The sequence below is a fragment of the Pristiophorus japonicus genome, chromosome 1, assembly GCF_044704955.1.
Source record: "Pristiophorus japonicus isolate sPriJap1 chromosome 1, sPriJap1.hap1, whole genome shotgun sequence".
Lineage (NCBI taxonomy): Eukaryota > Metazoa > Chordata > Chondrichthyes > Pristiophoridae > Pristiophorus > Pristiophorus japonicus.
The window spans coordinates 50,596,382-50,616,596 of record NC_091977.1 but is presented as its reverse complement, the minus strand read 5'-3'; the positions used below and the strand labels follow the sequence as shown (position 1 = coordinate 50,616,596).

Below are 20,215 nucleotides of genomic sequence, written 5' to 3'. Positions count from 1 at the left end.
GGGCATGGTGCCGGAGGACTGGAGGACTGCTAATGTGGTACCCTTGTTTAAGAAGGAAGAAAGGAATAGGCCGAGTAATTACAGGCCTATCAGCCTAACCTCAGTGGTGGGAAAATTATTGGAAAAATTCCTGAAAAACAGGATAAATCTATATTTGGAAAGGCAAGGATTAATTAGCAGGAAAGAGGTACTGAGGGAATGATCAGCCATGGTCTTATTGAATGGTGGTGCAAGCTCGAAGGGCCGAATGGCCTACTCCTGCACCTATTTTCTATGTTTCTCTGTTAATTGGGGACAAGTCAGCATGGATTTGTTAAGGGATGATCGTGTTTGACTAAGCTGATTGAATTTTTTGAGGAGGTAACCAAGAGGGTCGATGAGGGTAGTGCGTACGATGTGGTGTATATGGACTTTACCAAACCTTTGATAAGGTCCCACATGGTAGACTGGTTACAAAGATTAAAGCCCATGGGATCCAGAGCAAAGTGGCCAGTTGGATCCAAAATTGGCTTGGAGGTAGGAAGCAAAGATAATGGTTGATGGATATTTTTGTGACTGGAAGGATGCCACTTAAAATGCCTGCTAGCGCTCATCAAAGAGACTGCAACTTAAAATGCCTGCTAGCGCTCATCAAAGAGGCTGCATTGCATTTTGGTAACTTGCACTTCAACAAATACCCTCTCTAAAAACAGCGACCAGCAGTTTCGGATTAAACATGGCGTTGATGTCAATTTCAAGGGCAACTTAAAGGGATAAACACCATGCTAGAGCTGTGACGAGGACATCAACACATTAGCGATTGTCTGGGACACTTTGACAAGATTTCAACACTTGAGCAATATTTAGTCCGGAAATTCTCTGAGGACTTAACCTAAAATGAGTGAGTGCTGTGCTACTCCACCTTATGAGTCGTTAGGAGAAAGGGAGTGCTTGGTCATCGGCATCTTGCTAGGGGACACCTTGCTCTGGATGAGAAATGGGAGGACATTAGGCCAAGCAGAGCAGTACCATCTGCCGCAGGAAACGCCCTTCCCCCTGCATTGCAGGACATTCCTCCTCCTCTGGACCGCAAGTGCTGCATCCGATAACCTGTGTGCCTCTCCCTTGGTCGCTGAGCCATCTTGCAATGTGCTGTTGCTATGGTTTTGATGGTCCTTTCTAGAATGGGACTCAAAACTGCACACTACTCTAATCGTGCTCTAACCAATGTTTTGTACAAATTTAACATTATTTTACTTTTGTACTCTGTGCCCCTATTTAGAAAACGCAAAATGTTGTTGGTCTTTATGGTTTTATCTAGCTTCACTTGCACTTTCAAATATGTATTCAAACCCCTAGATTTCTGTTCATCCACAATCTTAACTCGCTTTCCATTGAGTGTATACTTACATTACTTGTTTTGTCTCCCAAAATATCACCTCACATTTAGTTACATTAAATTGTCATCATCATCATCATAGGCAGTCCCTTGGAATTTTGGAATCGAGGAAGACTTGCTTCCACTCCTGAAGTGAGTTCTTTGGTGGCTGAACAGTCCAATACGAGAGCCACAGACTCTGTCACAGGTGAGACAGATAGTCATTGAGGGAAGGGGTGGGTGGGATGGGTCTGCGCTTGATTTCTGCTTGCTCTCGGCGTTGAGACTCGAGGTGCTCAGCGCCTTCCCGACTTAGGGCGGTCTTTGGCCAGGGACTTCCAGGTGTTAGTGGGGATGTCACACTTTATCAGAGAGGCTTTGAGGGTGTCCTTGATATGTTTCCTCTGCCCACCTGGGGCTCACCTGCTGTGTAGGAGTTACGAATAGAGCACTTGCTTTGGGAGTCTCGTGTCTGGCATGCGAACTACGTGGCCTGCCCAGCGGAGCTGATCGAGTGTGGTCAGTGCTTCAATGCTGGGGATGTTAGCCTGGATGAGGACGCTGATGTTGGTTCGCCTGTCCTCCCAGGGGATTTGTAGGATCTTGCAGAGACATCGTTGGTGATAGTTCTCCAGCGACTTGAGGTGTCTACTGTACATGGTCCATGTCTCTGAGCCATACAGGAGGGCAGGTATTACAACAGCCCTGTAGACCATAAGCTTGGTGGCAGATTTGAGGGCCTAGTCTTCAAACACTTTTCCTCAGGCGGCCGAAGGCTGCACTGGAGGCGGTGTTGGATTTCCTAACCATCTTCCCATTCCACTAACCTGCTAATAAGAACATAAGAAATAGGAACAGGAGTAGGCCATATGGCCCCTCAAGCCTGCTCTGCCAATCAATAAGATCATGGCTGATCTGATCATGGACTCAGCTCCACTTCCCCGCCAGCTCCCCATAACCCCTTATCGTTTAAGAAACTGTCTATTTCTGTCTTAAATTTATTCAATGTCCCAGCTTCCACAGCTCTCTGAGGCAGCGAATTCCACAGATTTACAACCCTCAGAGAGGAAATTTCTCCTCATCTCTGTTTTAAATGGGCGACTCATTATTCTAAGATCGTGCCCTCTAGTTCTAGTCTCCCCCATCAATGGAGGAGACTAGAACTCTCTGCATCCACCTTGTCAAGCCCCCTCATAAACTTACACGTTTTGATAAGATCACCTCTCATTCTTCTGAATTCCAGTGAGTAGAGGCTCAACCTTTCCTCATAAATCAACCCCCTCATCCCTGGAATCAACCTAGTGAAGCTTCTCTGAACTGCCTCTAAAGCAAGTATATCCTTTCTTAAATATGGAAACCAAAACTGCACGCAGTATTCCAGGTGTGGCCTCACCAATACCTTATATAGCTGTAGAAGACTTCCCTGCTTTTATACTCCATCCCCTTTGCAATAAAGGCCAAGATACCATTGGCCTTCCTGATCACTTGCTGTACCTGCATACTATCCTTTTGTGTTTCATGCACAAGTACCCCCAGCTGTTCTGTGGCACTTTGCAATCTTTCTCCATTTAAATAATAACTTGCTCTTTGATTTTTTCTGCCAAAGTGCATGACCTCGCACTTTCCAACATTATACTCCATCTGCCAGATTTTTTCCCTCTCACTTATGCTGTTTTATGTCCTTTTGCAGATTTTTTGTGTTCTCCTCACACATTGCTTTTCCTCCCATCTTTGCATCATCAGAAAATTTGGCTAAGTTACACTCAGTCCCTTCTTCCAAGTCATTAATATAGATTGTAAATAGTTGTGGTTCCAGCACTGATCGCTGCAGCACTCCACTAGTTACTGGTTGCCAACCAGAGAATGAATAATTTATCCCAACTCTCTGCTGTCTGTTAGTTAGCCAATCCTCTAGCCATGCTAATATATTACCCCCAAACCCATGAACTTTTATCTTGTTCAAGTCTTTTACAGTTCACCTCACTGTTTGCTAAACTACGTTGGCATTGAATCTTACAGCGCAGGAGACCATTTGGCCCATTCAGCTGTTATTCATATTCCACAACAACTAAATACCTTGCTGAACATGGATAAGATACTGGATTGTTGATTGCACTTGTAGAACATATTCAGGATAAATCATTGGCTTTGGGAGAGAAGATAAAAAGCAAAGAAAATTGCAAGGAATAACATGATCTATAAACTTAATGGGAGCAGGAGTAGGCCATTTGGCCCCTCAAGCCTGCTCCGCCATTCAATAAGATCATGGCTGATCTTTTAACTCAACTCCACTTGCCTCCCTCGATTCCCTAAATATCCAAAAATCTTATCGATATCTGTCTCGAATATACACAACGACTGAGCCTCCACAGACCTCTGGGGTAGAGAATTCCAAAGATTCACTACCCTCTGAGTGAAGAAATTTCTCATCTCAGTCCTAAATGGCTGACCCCATATTCTGAGACTATGACCCCTGGTTCTAGACTCCTCAGCCAACTCTAGAGAATATAGGCCTAGTCTACTCAATCTCTCCTCATAGGACAATCACCCCCCCCCCCCACCCCGGGAATCAGTCTGGTGAACCTTTGTTGCACTCCCTCTATGGCAAGTATATCCTTCCTTAGGTAAGGAGACTAAAACTGTACACAATACTCCAGGTTTGGTCTCATCAGGACCCTACGTAATTGTAGTGAGGCATCTTTACTCTTATATTCAAATCCTCTTGTAATAAAGGCCCACATACCATTTGCTTTCTTAATTGCTTGCTGTACCTGCATGTTACTTTTCAGTGATTCGTGTACAAGGACACCCAGGTCCCTCTGAACATCAACATTCCCCAATCTCACCATTAAAAAATACTCTGCTTTTCTATTTTTCCTACCCAAGTGAATAACTTCACATTTCTCCACATTATATTCTATTTGCCATGTTCTTGCCCACTCATGTAGCCTGTCTATATCCCCTTGAAGCCTCTGCATCATAAGGTAGTCTAATCCTGTTCATTCAAAATTGTTCTGCGCTTTAAAAAAAATCCGAATTAACTAGTCATTCAAATCGAGCAGTTGTAATAAAAAAAATAAAACAGCCCTCTGGCCTTAATATTGACTTTAACAGACCTTAACTATAGTTCCCATTTTCTCACTGGTAGTAGGTGATGGCAATACGTGATGGGTATCCACCGGTGTTTCCAGGATTGGGGAGGAGAATGGGCTGGTGTTAAGGATCAGAACACTGCACGGGTGGGGTGGACTGCACCTTTGGTGTTTACCTACTTTTGTCTTCCACCAGACTTCCGAGCAGTTGCAGTCTGCTTCACTTTGCCAATTTTTCATACTTCTCATTCTACTTGCCTATCCCGCTTCACATTCTGTCTTGTATATGTCTTTGATTTCTCACATTATGCCTCCTTTTGTCTCCTGAACATGACTTCTGACCTTTAACCCTTTTCTGATCCTCACCGTATCATTTTATAGTTCATTTCATGGTTCCCAGGTGTCTTGTCTTTGTGTGTTTTCCCCCCCTCCTTTCTCTGGTTCTGTTCATCTGGAAATTACATCAATTAAATATAATAACGGAGTAAATGGGCCCCTGGGAATTAAATAAATAAATTAATCCACGTATTTGTCTTGGGAGTTGCTGACCTGGAAGGAATTCAATAAATAAATGATCTTGGCTTAAATACATGGACTCGGGCATTGGAGCAACAAGCCAGTCAACAACCGTGAATTATGTAATTCATTAAAATATACCCTGAAAAAATTGCAATAAACCTTTGGGAAGCCTGCCAGACACAAATTAAATAAATTTGGCACTGAACAAATGATTTTTGATTTCACACCAAATCCATTTTCATATAAAATGGCATTTCTTCAGACTTAGTCAACCACACACTGTATATATCCATATATACACAGACATATCGAAAATCAAACTTGTTTATGGTGTTGAGGAATTTATTTATAATACTCAAGGATAAAATGATACATACATTATTAAAAGCAGTCACTTGTACTTGCATGTTTCCAGAATGTAAATATGTAGGCACATTACATTTTGAAACAGTTTAACACATCATATTGGAGGCAAGTTCTAAACATTCTTAATGTTAGTATATTTACAAATACACTAGATATTAATTTGGGGGAAGGGAAGGGAAACACCACCCACGAACTATCTGATCAAAAATTGTAATTAATTTTGCACAGTGGATTGTGTGTAAATTCTGAATGCCTCCCAAATCGTATTCAGTATTGATCAGGTGGCTGATAGATATAATTCAGATTTCTACATGGGCAATTTAAACAGCCATCAAAAACTCATTTAAAAGGCTTATTTTATAGTTGTTGCTCAGGTAAAAAAAGACAATTATTTTCTTATAGTATTACTTGAAGACCAAACACAATTGTAGTTTACATTCACTGTAACAAGAAAATAGCATCTATAAAAAAAGTTGAATTTAAAAGACAGCTATACAAAAGGAAAATAAAATGAAATTTTGAGTGTTCACTTTTCAAATTTAGCACAGTAACAAGTGTAGTTCAAGAACATGGTTCTTCCCATGCTAGTAGAAAGCAGGCAGTGATGGGATGGTACAGGCACGGCCTAATGTGATAGGTCACATTGCATGTCAAATTGAGCTTCATATTTCTCTTCATCACTGTTTGCTATTGGAAAACATCAATGGCTTGAATCTGCTTCATCAAGTGGATTATTCTCTAGCTGCAAAACAATTTCCTTCAATTCGGGATCCTTGGCCCAGTTCACTCCACTGGCAAGAATAACACCCTGTAAAAATAAAAGTCAATACTTTGATTATTTTTCAAATAATTTTCAGGTCAGTTCAGCTACTGATCTACACATTTTCCACGGAAAATTAAATGGTTTCCCGATGACTCAATTAATAAAGGCAACATGAAATGGAGCTACATGGAGCACAATATACCAGATTCAATTTCCAGTTTGTGCTGAGGTAGCTAACCTCAGGTTGGATTGCAATACAGGCACTTTAACTAATTTCTGAATTTATCATCATTCAGACCTCTTTTTACACTTCTTTCTCCTGCTTTTTCTCTTTCCCTTAATGGTCAATATCTAACGTGTTGTAAAATTGTTGTGAAGCGCCTTGGGACATTTTACTATGTTAAAAGGCGCAATATAAACAAAAGTTATCACAGAGATCATGGAGCGATGTGATTAGGGTTTAGGAGAGGCGTGAGTTCGGTGTTTAGAAGAGGCGAGGGCCTAGGGGCAGCATGGGCCAGCCCACACTGTGATATGTGTGTGTACTAGGTCCGTGCAGCAGTGCTGATCTCCAGTCGTCTCCTGGCTCTGTCAAGCCCATGTGATGGCTGGTGTGCAACGGCCACCACACGTTAAAAAAATCCACGCACAGGCATCTTCCACCCTTCAACATGTAGTTCGGGACCTGGAATATTAAGTCCTTCACTAAAACACCTGTGAACTTATCCCTTTTTGGCGTGGGAGCAAGTCATCCTCGATATGAGGGACTGCCTATGATAATGATGTCCTTTGGAATGGCACATTAAACCAAGATCCTATTTGCCTCTAATTAAAACAGCAAATTCTGAAAACACTCAGCAGGGCAGGCAGTATCTGTGGAGAGAGGATGAACGTTTCAGGTCGATGACCGTTGACAGATTTGGGAGATGTTACAGAGGAAGAGCCAATAAGGAGGAACAGAGCCAGGGAAATGGCGGCAGGGAGAAAAAATGGGTTTGTTATTAGGTGGAGGGCAGGAGATGATCAAGTTATAATGATTTAAGACAAAAGGCAATAATGAGAGAAAATAGAGAAATAAAAGATGCATCCAAGACCTAGAGAATGTGCAGATGGTGACAACAGAATAGCAAAACAGATGGAAACAACACCTCTGGTGACACCTGCCTTTTTCTTGCACTCGGGCCACTTGAGCCTTCTCCGCCTTTCTAGATTTTCCATGCTTCCCTTCCCCATTGCTACTCTGCTAAATCATTGACCTGAAGCGTTAATCCTACCTTCCTCGCTTCACAGGTGCTGCCTGACATGCTGAGTGCTTCCAGCATTTTCTGTTTAAATTTAAGATTTCCAGCATCTTCAGTATTATGCTTCCTATTTGCTTATTCCTATGGCACTATTCGAACAGCAATAAGGGGTTCTTCTGGTTTCTCAAACCATCAGTGTCAAAAAATAGACTAATTGATAATTCACCTCAATACTCTTTGTGGTAGCTGGCTGTGCATAAAATGGCTGCTGTGATTCCCTGCATAACTGTCACTGCACTTTTAAACTGAAATTATTGTATGTGAAATGTTTTGAGATATTTTCATGAGATGTGATATAGCAGCATATAAATGCAAGTTTTTCCTTTTTGCCCTGCCTGAAAGTGTGTGTGTGGATGTTGGAAGAGGCCAGGATTGGGTTCAGTGGTGATGCGCCGAGCAGTTGAATAGCCTGACAACATTTGGGCTGAGGTTTATACTTGTACAGTTGCCAACCTATGATAGCCCCTCATTATTTTAATGGGGAGGAAAATCTCGATCTGACAAATGCATAGTGGAAAACCCTGGTTTTGCTGACCAGGATCACACATGAAGCATGAATATCTGGCAAGGTACTAGAGGGAACCCAATGTCCAGGTAATTGCACATCAGAGGCAATCAAGGTATTCAGGAGAGAAGGAGGGGGAGAACATTTCAAAAGTAAATAAGAAAACTCCATGTTCAATATTTTTTTAAATATATAAAAAAAAGCAAATGTATGTTATAATATTAGTTCTGCTATTTAAATGTTGCCAATCTCTACCTGCAAAACCTTCTGAATTAAAGCCACCATCTTCACAAGCTCTCGCAAGTTTTTTTCTCCACGTTTTGGAAGTTCATTTTCCAGTTGTTGCAGTAATTCTTGCTGTTTCTTCTTTTCAGTTCTCATGTCCTTCAATACACCTTGCATCTTTCGTTTTAACACTAAGTAAATTGAAAAAATATATACATCACTTTGTTTGTGGAGGATAAGGATGTAAATTCACTTTGTACCACTGTCACTTTTAATTATATTTATTCTTGTTTCAGAAGACTGTCTATCTCAAACTTGTTTGTATTTGCTTACCTAGTAATTATGTTGTATTGCAAACATTAGAAATTTGTTTCTACTTGTGTCTCCTAGCTGCTGGCATTGGCAGGTCTGGGTGCAGTAACTGAGCTACTGACAACTTAACTTCCTGACAAAAAAAATCCATTCTACATTTTGAAATGAGATCTGGGTGTAATGTTGTATTCTAGATAGCCAAGGAATAATTTTATTGATACAGCACACTAGTGGCCTAGAATAGATTTTACCAAAATATTTATGTCTATACAGTAATGGGAAACAAATGCAGCTCTACGGCACTTACTTAGCCTCTGCTTTTGAACTTCAAGCACTGCATTCTCCAAAGTGCGAACTTCCTACAACAGCAAAATATAACAGAGTCAGTAATGTCTTTACATCAAGATCTCTAGATGTTTAATGTTAATCAAATGTCTACTATACACCAACAATGAACCACTTTGCATCTGCAGCAGTAACTCTCTAGTTTTTGTGTGCTCAGATGTGTTTCTGACATGCAGTATTAACATCGAGCATTCCCAAGTCAGGTACAGACAGCATAGCCAAATGCAGAGTAAAGTTGCCTCTATTCTGCCTCAACAAAGTGTCTCAGCCCCAACCTCTAAAAGAGCATTATTGAACCTCAACATGAATTGAGGAAGTCACCTAGTTGGTAGATAGCCCAGTCAACAATGTGTATCTTGATTTTCAAAAAGCCTTTGATAAGATGCCACGCAATAGGCCACTAAATAAGATAGTAGTCTTGTTGGGAGTAGTGGGCAGATTTTGGATTGGATAAAGTATTGGTTTCATTCTCAGTTATTAATAGTAGTGGATCTGCACAGGGACCAGTTACTAGCAGAGTCCATAGGGACTGGTGTTAAAACCTTTGCTTTTCACCATCTTTATTAATGATTTGGATAAAGTGTCAAGGAACCATCTGCAAATTTGTGGATGATACAAAGATATGTGCAAGTGTTAAAATCTTAGATGAGAAAAACAGACTACCAGCAGATCTAGATAAAGAGGTGGGGGGGGGGGGGGGGGGAGGGGGGAAGGGAAAGAGGGAAATGAGCCTGCATCTGAAGGATACCTTTTAATATAGATAAATGTAGTTTTATCCACGTGGGCAGGGCCAACACCAAGCACTTGTAAACCATGCAGGGTTGACTGCTCAAGGCTGCCAAGCAGGAGAAGGAGCTGGATGTTATAGTGCATGAATCTTTCAAAGTCCACGATCGGTGCTGAAAGTATTTTATTAAAGCAAATAATGTTAAGATGTATTGACAGGATGATTAAATAAAAAACTATGCAGCATATGTATCATTTGGAGAGGTTATTGTCTCCTTTATATGGAAAAAGTGCACTTTAGCTGCAGAGAAAGTACAAACAAACATTACACAGCATCAAGACATCCCAAAAGTGCTTTACAGCCAATTAATTACTTTTCAGTTGTAGTCACTTGTTCTGTAGGAAGACACAGCAGCCAATTTTCACAAGCAAGGTCCCACAAACAGCACGGAGATGAATGACCATATAATCTGTTTTTTTGGCAGTTTGTTGAAGAATAAATGTTGGCCAGAACACTGGAAGAACTCTCCTCTTGTATGAATGGTGCTGGGATCTTTTATGTACACCTGAATAAGCAGGCATCTCATTCAAGAAATGGCACCTCTGGCTATACAGTACTCCCTCAGCCCAGTGTCAGCTTTATATGCTCAAATCCTGGAGAGGGACTTGAATCCACAGCCTTTTAACTCAGAGGCAAGAATGCGACCACTGAACCAAGGTCGGCACCCAATATAAAAGGGAGTGAAGTCTTTTGTATGAATTCTTTGAGTTACATAGGCTTTAACAGAAACCCATGACATATTCTATAATAAATATTTGCAATCAAACAATTGTGACAAATTACTTGGACTATATAATAGGATTACTAATAAATTTCCAATGCAATAATATCCTTCATATTACTGGTCTGAGTTTGTGCATGATTTAAAATATGTAAAACAATGCAAGTGCCGTTACAGTGTGAGGTCATCCATGGATCTAAAAAAGATAGATCAGAGTACCTTCTAAATGCTGAAAATGTGGAGGTCCAAAGAGACTTAGGGGTCCATGTACATAGATTGTTAAAATGTCATGGAAAGATACAGAAAATAATCAAAACTGCTGATGGAACTCTTTATACCTAGAGGATGAGAATACAAGGGAATAGAAGTTATGCTATACAAATTCCTAGTTAGAGCACACCTGGAGTACTGTGTTCAGTTCTGGGCACCACACCTTAAGCAGGATAAATTGGCCTTGCGGGGAGTGCAGCATAGATTTACCAGAATGATACTCAGACTGTAATGGATCCATTGGTAAGGATCACGGCTTGCATGTCGTCATGGAGTAGTCGGAGGATGGTGACGAACTTTTGGGGGCAGCCAAAACGGAGGAGGACGCTCCACAGACCCCTGCGGTTGACGGTGTCAAAGGCCTTTGTAAGGTCAAAGAAGGCCATGTATAAGGGCTGGCGCTGTCCCCTGCACTTTTCTTGCAGCTGTCGCGCTGAAAAAATCAAGTCCATTGTACCCCGTTGGAGACGAAATCCGCACTGTGACTCCGGGAGGAGCTCCTCAGCCACAGGGAGGAGACAGTTGAGGAGAATTCTAACAACGACTTTCCCAGTGGCTGATAACAGGGAGATTTCTCTGTGGTTGCCGCAATCGGACATCCCCTTTTTTAAAGATGGTCATGATTACTGCATCTCTGAGGTCTCCCGGCATGCTCTCCTCCTTTCAGATGAGAGAGATGAGGTCATGCATTCGTGCCAATAGTGCCCCACCGCCATACTTAATGCCTCAGCGGGGATTCCATCTGCTCCCGTAGCCTTGTTATTCTTAAGCTGACTTATGGCTTTTTCTACCTCGTGCAGGGCTGGGGTTTTGCTTAGGTGGTGGCGGGTAGCATGCTGCGGGATGGAGTTGAGCACACTCGAGTCAAAGGCAGAGTCTCAGTGGAGGAGATCTTCGAAATGCTCTTTCCAGCTGGTCCTGACTGCTTTGGTGTCCTTGATGAGTGTCTCCCTGTTCTTGGCCAGCAGTGGGGTGGGCCTTGGGTGTTTGGGCCATAGGTAGCTTTGACTGCGGTGAAGAATCCTCGCACACCATGGCTGTCGGCCAACTGCTATATCTCCTCTGCTTTCTCCACCCACCACCTGTTCTTTAGGTCCCGGCTTTTTTGTTGGACCTCGGCCATAAGCCGTCTGTAATGCTGCCTTGCTGCTCCAGAGTTGGCTTGTTGTTTTAAAAACATAGAAAATAGGTGCAGGAATAGGCCATTCAGCCCTTCGAGCCTGCACCACCATTCAAAATGATTATGGCTGATCATGCACTTCAGTACCCCATTCCTGCTTTCTCTCCATACTCCTTGATCCTTTTAGTCATAAGGGCCACATCTAACTCCCTTTTGAATATATCTAATGAACTGGCCTCAACAACTTTCTGTGATAGAGAATTCCACAGGTTCATAACTCTGAGTGAAGAAGTTTCTCCTCGTCTCGGTCCTAAATGGCTTACCCCCTATCCTTAGACTGTGATCCCTGGTCCTGGACTTCCCCAACATCAGGAACATTCTTCCTACATCTAACCTGTCCAATCCCGTCAGAATCTTATATGTTTCTACGAGATCCCATCTCATTCTTCGAAATTCCATTGAATACAAGCCTAGTCGATCCTGTCTTTCTTCATATGTCAGTCCTGTCATCCCAGGCATCAGTCTGGTGAACCTTCGCTGCACTCCCTCAATAGCAAGAATGTCCTTCCTCAGATTAGGAGACCAAAACTGTATACAATATTCAAGATGTGGCCTCACCAAGGCCCTATGCAACTGTAGTAAGACCTCTCTGCTACCATACTCAAATCCTCTCGCGTTGAAGGCCATCATGCCATTTGCCTTCACCGCCTGCTGTACCTGCATGCCAACTTTCAATGACTGATGTACCATGATACCCAGGTCTCGTTGCACCTCCTCTTTTACTAATTGGTCACCATTCAGATAATCTGCCTTCCTGTTTTTACCACCAAAGTGGATAACCTCACATTTATCTACATTATACCGCATCTGCCATGTATTTGCCCATGCACCTAACCTGTCCAAGTCACCTTGCAGCCTCTTAGCATCCTCCTCACAGTTCACACTCCCACCCAGCTTAGTGTCATCTGCAAACTTGGAGATATTACACTCAATTCCTTCGTCTAAATCATTAATGCATATTGCAAATAGCTGGGGCCCCAGCACTGAACCTTGCGGTACCCCACTAGTCATTGCCTGCCATTCTGAAAAGGACCCGTTTATTCCTACTCTTTGCTTCCTGTCCGCCAACTAGTTCTCTACCCACGTCAATACATTACCCGCAATACCATGTGCTTTAATTTTGCACACTAATTTCTTGTGTGGGACCTTGTCAAAAGTCTTTTGAAAGTCCAAATACACCACATCCACTGGTTCTCCCTTGTCCACTCTCCTAGTTACATCCTCAAAAAATTCTAGAAGATTTATCAAGCATGATTTCCCTTTCATAAATCCATGCTGACTTGGACCGATCCTGTCACTGCTTTCCAAATGCCCTGCTATTACATCTTTAATAATTGATTCCAACATTTTCCCTACCACCGATGTCAGGCTAACCAGTCTATAATTCCCTGTTTTATCTCTCCTTTTTTAAAAAAAAAAGAGGGGTTACATTCGCTACCCTCCAGTCCATAGGAACTGATCCAGAGTCTATAGAATGTTGAAAAATGACGACCAATGATCCACTATTTCTACAGCGACTTCCTTAAGTACTCTGGGATGCAGACTATCAGGCCCTGGGGATTAATCGGCCTTCAATCCCATCAATTTTCCTAACTCAATTTGCTGACTAATAAGGATTTCCTTTAGTTCCTCCTTCTCGCTAGACCCTCAGTCCCCTAGTATTTCCGGAAGGTTATTTGTGTCTTCCTCAGTGAAGAAAGAACCAAAGTATTTGTTCAATTGGTCTGCCATTTCTTTGTTCCCCATTATAAATTCACCTGATTCTGACCGTAAGGGACCTACATTTGTCTTCACTAATCTTTTTCTCTTCACGTATCTGTAGAAGCTTTTGCAGTCATTTTTTATGTTCCCTGCAAGCTTACTCTCATATTCTATTTTCCCCCTCCTAATTAAACCTTTTGTCCTCCTCTGCTGAATTCTAAATTTCTCCCAGTCCTCAGGTTTGCTGCTTTTTTTGGCCAATTTAAATGCCTCTTCCTTGGATTTAACACTATCCCTAATTTCCCTTGTAACCACGTTTGAGCCACATTCCCCGTTTTATTTTTACGCCAGACAGGGATGTACAATTGTTGAAGTTCATCCATGTGATTTTTAAATGTCTGCCATTGCCTATCCACCATCAACCCTTTAAGTATCATTCACCAGTCTATCCAAGCCAAATCACGTCTCATACCGTCAAAGTCACCTTTCTTTAAGTTCAGGACTCTAGTCTCTGAATTAACTGTGTCACTCTCCATCTTAATGAAGAATTCTACCATATTATGGTCACTCTTCCCCAAGGGGCCTCACACAACAAGACTGCTAATTAATCTTCTCTTAATACACAATACCCAGTCTAGGATGGCCATATTGGTCTAGAAATACACTCCTGCACCGTATTGTTACCAGTTTGTATCGCCCAATCTATATGTAGATTAAAGTCACCCATGATGACTGCTGTACCTTTATTGCACGCATCCCTAATTTGTTGTTTGATGTTGTCCCCAACCTCACTATGACTGTTTGGTGGTCTGTACACAACTCCCACTAGCGTTTTCTGCTCTGTGGTGTTCCACAGCTCTACCCATACCGATTCCACCTCATCCACGCTAATGTCCTTCCTTACATTAATCTCCCCTTTAACCAGCAACGCTACCCAACCTCCTTTACCTTTCAGTCTCTCTTTCCTGAATATTGAATACCCTTGGATGTTGAGTTCCCAGCCTTGGTCACCCTGGAGCCATGTCTCCGTTATCCCAATTACATCATATCCGTTAAAAGCTATCTGTGCAGTTAATTCATCCATCTTATTATGAATGCTCCTCGCATTGAGACACAGAACCTTCAGGCTTATTTTTTTAAACACTCTTTGTCCTTTTAAAATTATGTTGTAATGTGGCCCTTTTTGATTTTTGTCATTGATTTTTCTGCCCTCCACTTTTACTTTTCTCCTTTATACCTTTTGTTTCTGATTCCATTTTACTTCCCTATCTCCCTGCATAGGTTCCCATCCCCCTTCCCTGTTAGTTTTAAATCCTCCCCAACAGCACTAGCAAACACTCCCCCGAGGACATTGGTTCCAGTCCTGCCCAGGTGCAGACCGTCCGGTTTGTACTGGTCCCACCTCCTCCAGAACCAGTTCCAATGTCCCAGGAATTTGAATCCCTCCCTCTTGCACCATTCCTCAAGCCACGTATTCATCTTAACTATCCTGCTATTTCTACTCTGACTAGCACGTGGCACTGGTAGCAATCCTGCGATTACTACCTTTGAGGTCCTACTTTTCAATTTAACTCCTAGCTTCCTAATTTCAGCTTGTAGGACCTCATCCCATTTTTTACCTACATCGTTGGTACCTATATGCATCACGACAACTGGCTGTTCACCCTCCCCCTCCAGAATGCCCTGCAGCCGCTCCGAGACATCCTTGACCCTTGCACCAGGGAGGCAACATACCATCCTGGAGTCTCGTTTGCGGCCGCAGAAATGTCTATCTATTCCCCTTACAATAGAATCCCCTATCACTATAGCTCTCCCACTCTTTTTCCTGCCCTCCTGCGCCATGAACTTGGCTGCTGTTGCCTTCCCCTGATTGGCCATCTCCCCCAACAGTACCCAAAGTGGTATATCTGTTTTGGAGGCTCAGAAATGTCCTGCGCTTGCCATCTATTAGCTCTTGGATCTCCTGGTCATTCTCATCAAACCAGTCCTGGTGTTTCCTGGTTGAGTGACCGAGCATCTCTTCGCAGGCACTGGTTATGGAGGCCTGGAGGGCAGACCAAATGCTGTGGGCATTCTGCGTCTCGGGGTCATCAAGGCACGCCAGATTAACAATGAGGCGCTGACTATATAGGGCTCTCTTAGCTGGGTCTTTGAGTGCCCCGGCATTGACTTTTTTGCGGCACTGCTTCTGCTGCTGTTGTCGCTTTGGGGCTATGTTGATGTCGATGATGGATCGGATTAGGCGGTGGTCTATCCAGCAGTCGTCAGCTCCTGTCATGGCGCGGGTGATGCGCACATCCTTGCGATCCCTGACTCGGACGATGATATAGTCAAGCAGGTGCCAGTGTTTGGAGCGAGGGTGTTGCCATGATGCCTTCTACTTGTCCCTCTGACGGAACAAGGTGTTGGTGATGACAAGGTCGTGTTCTAGACATTTTGTCAGGAGTGGGGTACTGCTGGAGTTGGTGTTCCCTACCCCCTCTCTGCCGATCACGCCTCCCCAGAGGGCTATGTCCTTGCCGACCCTGGTGTTGAAGTCACCAAGGAGGATCAGTTTGTTGCCCGCAGGGACAAGGGGGGAATAGGGATTTTGAAGGGCTGGAGTAAAAACCCTCTTTGGTCTCATCGAGTGTTGGGGCGTACGCACTGATGACTGTGGCACATTGGTTCCGGGATTGGGCGAGTCGGAGAATCATGAGACGTTCGTTAATCCCGCAGGGGGAGTCTTTGAGGCGGTTGACCAGCTCATTTTTGATGGCAAAACCGACTCCATGGAGGCGGCATTCTTCCTCTGGTTTCCCTTTCCAGAAGGTGTAACCTCCATCTTGTTCCTCGAGTTAGCCTTCCCCTGCCCGCCAGGTCTCGCTTAGGGCGGGCGATGTCGACATCGAAGTGTCTAAGTTCCCGGTCAACTACGCAGCGCGTGAGTTCTTTCAACGTGGGGTGGCCGTTGCACACCAGCTACCACATGGGCTTAGCTGAGCAAGGTCTTGGTCCAGTGGCAAGGGGGTCCAAGACGACTGGAGACTAGGCACTGCTGTGCGAGCCTAGTTGCCTACAGCAAGATGCGGGCCGTAAGCTCGGCGCTGAGTAGCGCCTTTTAGTGAGATGGTACGTGATCCGAAGTTTGACTGGGGGCAGGCATTGGGAAGGTCAGTGGTCCATTTTTTGGGGTGGAGGTCCAAGAGTTAAATTAAGAGGAGAGATTATACAAACTAGGGTTGAATTCCCTGAAATTTAGACGGTTAAGAGATGATTTGATCAAAGTTTTCAAGATATTAAGGGGAACTGGCAGGGTAGATGGAGAGAAACTATTTTTGCTGGTTTCAAGGACTAGGAGACATAGCCTAAAAATTAGAGCGAAGGCTTTGAGGCGTGAAGTCAGGAAACACTCCTATACGCAAAAGGTGGTAGAAGTTTGGAAGTCTCTTCTGGAAATGACAGTTGATGCCAAGTCAATAATTAATTTTAAATCTGAGACTGATAGATTTTTGTTAGGGATATAGGGCAAAGGTGGGTATATGGAATTAGGTCACAGATCAGCCATGATCTCATTGAACTGTAGAACAGGCTTGAAGGGCTAAATGGCCTACTCCTGTTCCAAAACAAAAAATCAACTACAGTAGTTTATAACTGAAGATACTGCTAAATAAAGTACCTGCAGATAATAAAACTTTACATATTGTTGGCAACAATTTTCAACCCTAAACTACAGGAGTTACTAATCATATCAGACTTACTTTCTGGGTTGTTACAATCTCAGAGCAAAGGTCTAAAGAGTGCTTGATAGTTTCCATTATCAACCTAAAAACAAGGAATGCTTCATGAAAAAAGCTCAAGACTTGAGTTGCACACTACAATACACATTGATATTCATTAACAACTCTCAATAATTTGCTTTTATATAGTAGCATTAACAGAAAATGTCCCAAATTGCCTTATGGAGAACATCTTTAAAAAGCTTTCCCACCAATAGGCAAAGAAGTTTATGGATGGAGGAAGCAAGACTTGCATTTATACAGCACATTTCACGACCACCGGACGTCTCAAAGTACTTTCCAGGCAATCAAGTACTTTTTTGAGGAGTAGTCACTGTTGTAATGTAGGAAACGCAGCAGCCAATTTGCACGCAGCAAGCTCCCATGAACAGCAATGTGAAAATGACCAGATAATCGGTTTCTTTGTGATGTTGATTGAGGGATAAATATTGACCAGGACACCAGGGATAACTCCCCTGCTCTTCTTCAAAATAGTGCCATGGGATCTTTTATATCTACCTGAGGGGGCAGCTGGGACCTCGGTTTAACATCTCATCTGAAAGACGGCACCACCGACAATGCAGCACTCCCTCAGTACTGCACTGGAGTGCCAGTCTAGATTTTTGTGCTCAAGTCTCTGGACCCACACGTTCTAACTCAGAGGCAAGAGTGCTACACCAACTAAGAACATAAGAAATAGGAGCAGGAGTAGGCCATACAGCCTGCTACACCATTTAATACAATCATGGCTGATCTGATCATGGACTTAGGTCCACTTCCCTGCCCGCTCCCCATAATCCCTCATCGGTTAAGAAACGTCTATCTCTGTCTTAAATTTATTCAATGACCCAGCAGTGAACTCCACAGATTTACAACCCTCAGAGAAGAAATTTCTCCTCATCTCTGTTTTAAATGGGCAGCACCTTATTCTAAGATTATACCCCCTAGTTCTAGTCTCCCCCATCAGTGGAAACATCCTCTCTGCATCCACCTTGTCAAGCCCCCTCATAATCTTATACATTTTGATAAGATGACCTCTCATTCTTCTGAATTCCAATGAGTAGAGGCCCAAACTACTCAACCTTTCCTCATAAGTCAACCCCCTCATCTCCGGAATCAACCTAGTGAATCTTCTCTGAGCTGCCTCCAAAGCAAGTATATCCTTTCTTAAATATGGAAACCAAAACTGCACGCAGTATTCCAGGTGTGGCCTCACCAATACCCTGTATAACTGGAGGCGGTGTTGATAAACCCTTGTTGCTCTGCAAAATCCTGCAAATATCCTGGGAGGACAGACTCACCAATGTTAGCGTCCTCGACCAGGCCAACATCTCCAACATTGAAGCACTGACCACACTCGATCAGCTCCGCTGGGCAGGCCACATTGTTTGCGTGCCTGACACGAAACTCCCAAAGCAAGCGCTCTACTCGGAACTCCTTCACGGCAGACAAGCCAAAGGTGAGCAGATGAAACGTTTCAAGGACACCCTCAATGCCTCCTTGACAAAGTGCAACATCCCCACCGACACCTGGGTGTCCCTGGCCAAAGACCGCCCGAAGTAGAGGAAGTGCATCCAGGAGGGCGCTGAGCACCTCGAGTCTCATCGCTGAGAGCATGCAGAAACCAAGCGCAGGCAGCGGAAAGAGCATGCGGTAAACCAGTCCCACCCACCCTTTCCTTCAACGACTGTCTGTCCCACCTGTGCCAGGGACTGTTTAATCACCCAAGAACTCATTTTTAGAGTCTTCTTCGATTCCGAGGGACTGCCTATGATGATGATCCTGTATAGCTGTAGCAAGACTTCCTTGCTTTTATACTCCATCCACTTTGCAATAAAGGCCAAGATTCCATTGGCCTCCTGTACCTGCATACTAACTTTTTGTGTTTCATGCACGTACCCCAGGTCTCTCTGTACTGTAGCACTTTGCAATTTTTCTCCATTTAAATAATAACTTGTTTTTTGATTCTTTCTGCCAAAGTGCATAACCTCACACTTTGCAACATTATACTCCATCTGCCAAATGTATGCCCACTCACTTAGCCTGTCTATGTCCTTTTGCAGATTTTTTGTGCTCTCCTCACACATTGCTTTTCCTTCCATCTTTGTATCGTCAGCAAACTTCGCTATGTTGCACTCGGTCCCTTCTTCCAAGTCATTAATATAGATTGTAAATAGTTGGGGTCCCAGCACTGATCCCTGCGGCACCCCACTAGTTACTAATTGCCAACCTGAGAATGAACCATTTATCCTGACTCTCTGTTTTCTGTTAGTTAGCCAATCCTCCATCCATGTTAATATACTACCCCCAACCACGTGAACTTTTATTTTGTGCAGTAACCTTTTATGTGACACCTTGTCAAATGCCTTCTGGAAGTCCAAATACACCACATCCACTTCATCCACCCTGTTTGTTACATCCTCAAAGAATTCCAGCAAAGTTGTCAAACATGACTTCCCTTTCATAAATCCATTCTTACTCTGCCTGACTGAATTATGTTTTTCCAAATGTCCTGCTACTGCTTCTTTAATAATGGACTCCAACATTTTCCCAACCACAGATGTTAGGCCAACTGGTCTATAGCTTCCTGCTTTTTGTCTGCCTCCTTTTGAGCCACAGCCGACAATAAAATGAGCGTGGAAAGAGTGAAAATAAGTAAAATATTACCAGCATCAGAACAATGAACTTTAGGAAAATGATGTGGATGTAATGTTACATCAACAAAATAGATGATTAATGTATCAAAATCAAGTTAACACTTCCTCATATCTCGTAACTTTCTCTGCTCTAATGAAAAGAGTCCAAGTTTCCAGAGTCTCATAACTAAGTCTCATAAATAATCATGGGTGATTTTAACCTCCATACTGATTCGACAAATCAAATTGGTCAGGGTAGCCTTGAGGAGGAGTTCATAGAGTGCGTAAGGGACGGGTTCCTTGAGCAGTATGTAACGGAACCAACCAAGGGGCAAGCTATCTTAGATCTGGTCCTGTATAATGAGACAGGATTAATA

General features: G+C 43.2%; 1 protein-coding gene across 2 annotated transcripts in view; it reads right to left on the bottom strand.

Annotated features, from left to right (window-relative positions):
• Positions 1-5,328: 5,328 nt before the first annotated feature.
• cenph (centromere protein H) overlaps positions 5,329-20,215 on the bottom strand; it is a 44,384-nt gene continuing 29,497 nt past the window's right edge. The window contains exons 7-10 of one of the 2 annotated variants that reach the window (XM_070898397.1): positions 17,185-17,248; positions 8,748-8,799; positions 8,159-8,319; positions 5,329-6,142 (exon numbers count right to left, since the gene is read on the bottom strand). In XM_070898397.1, the coding sequence (XP_070754498.1) occupies positions 6,035-6,142; positions 8,159-8,319; positions 8,748-8,799; positions 17,185-17,248 (385 nt within the window). In that variant the 3' untranslated portion in view covers positions 5,329-6,034. Of the gene's footprint in view, positions 6,143-8,158; positions 8,320-8,747; positions 8,800-9,533; positions 9,685-17,184; positions 17,249-20,215 lie in introns of those variants that run through there. The other variant, XM_070898456.1, reaches the window with a different exon arrangement.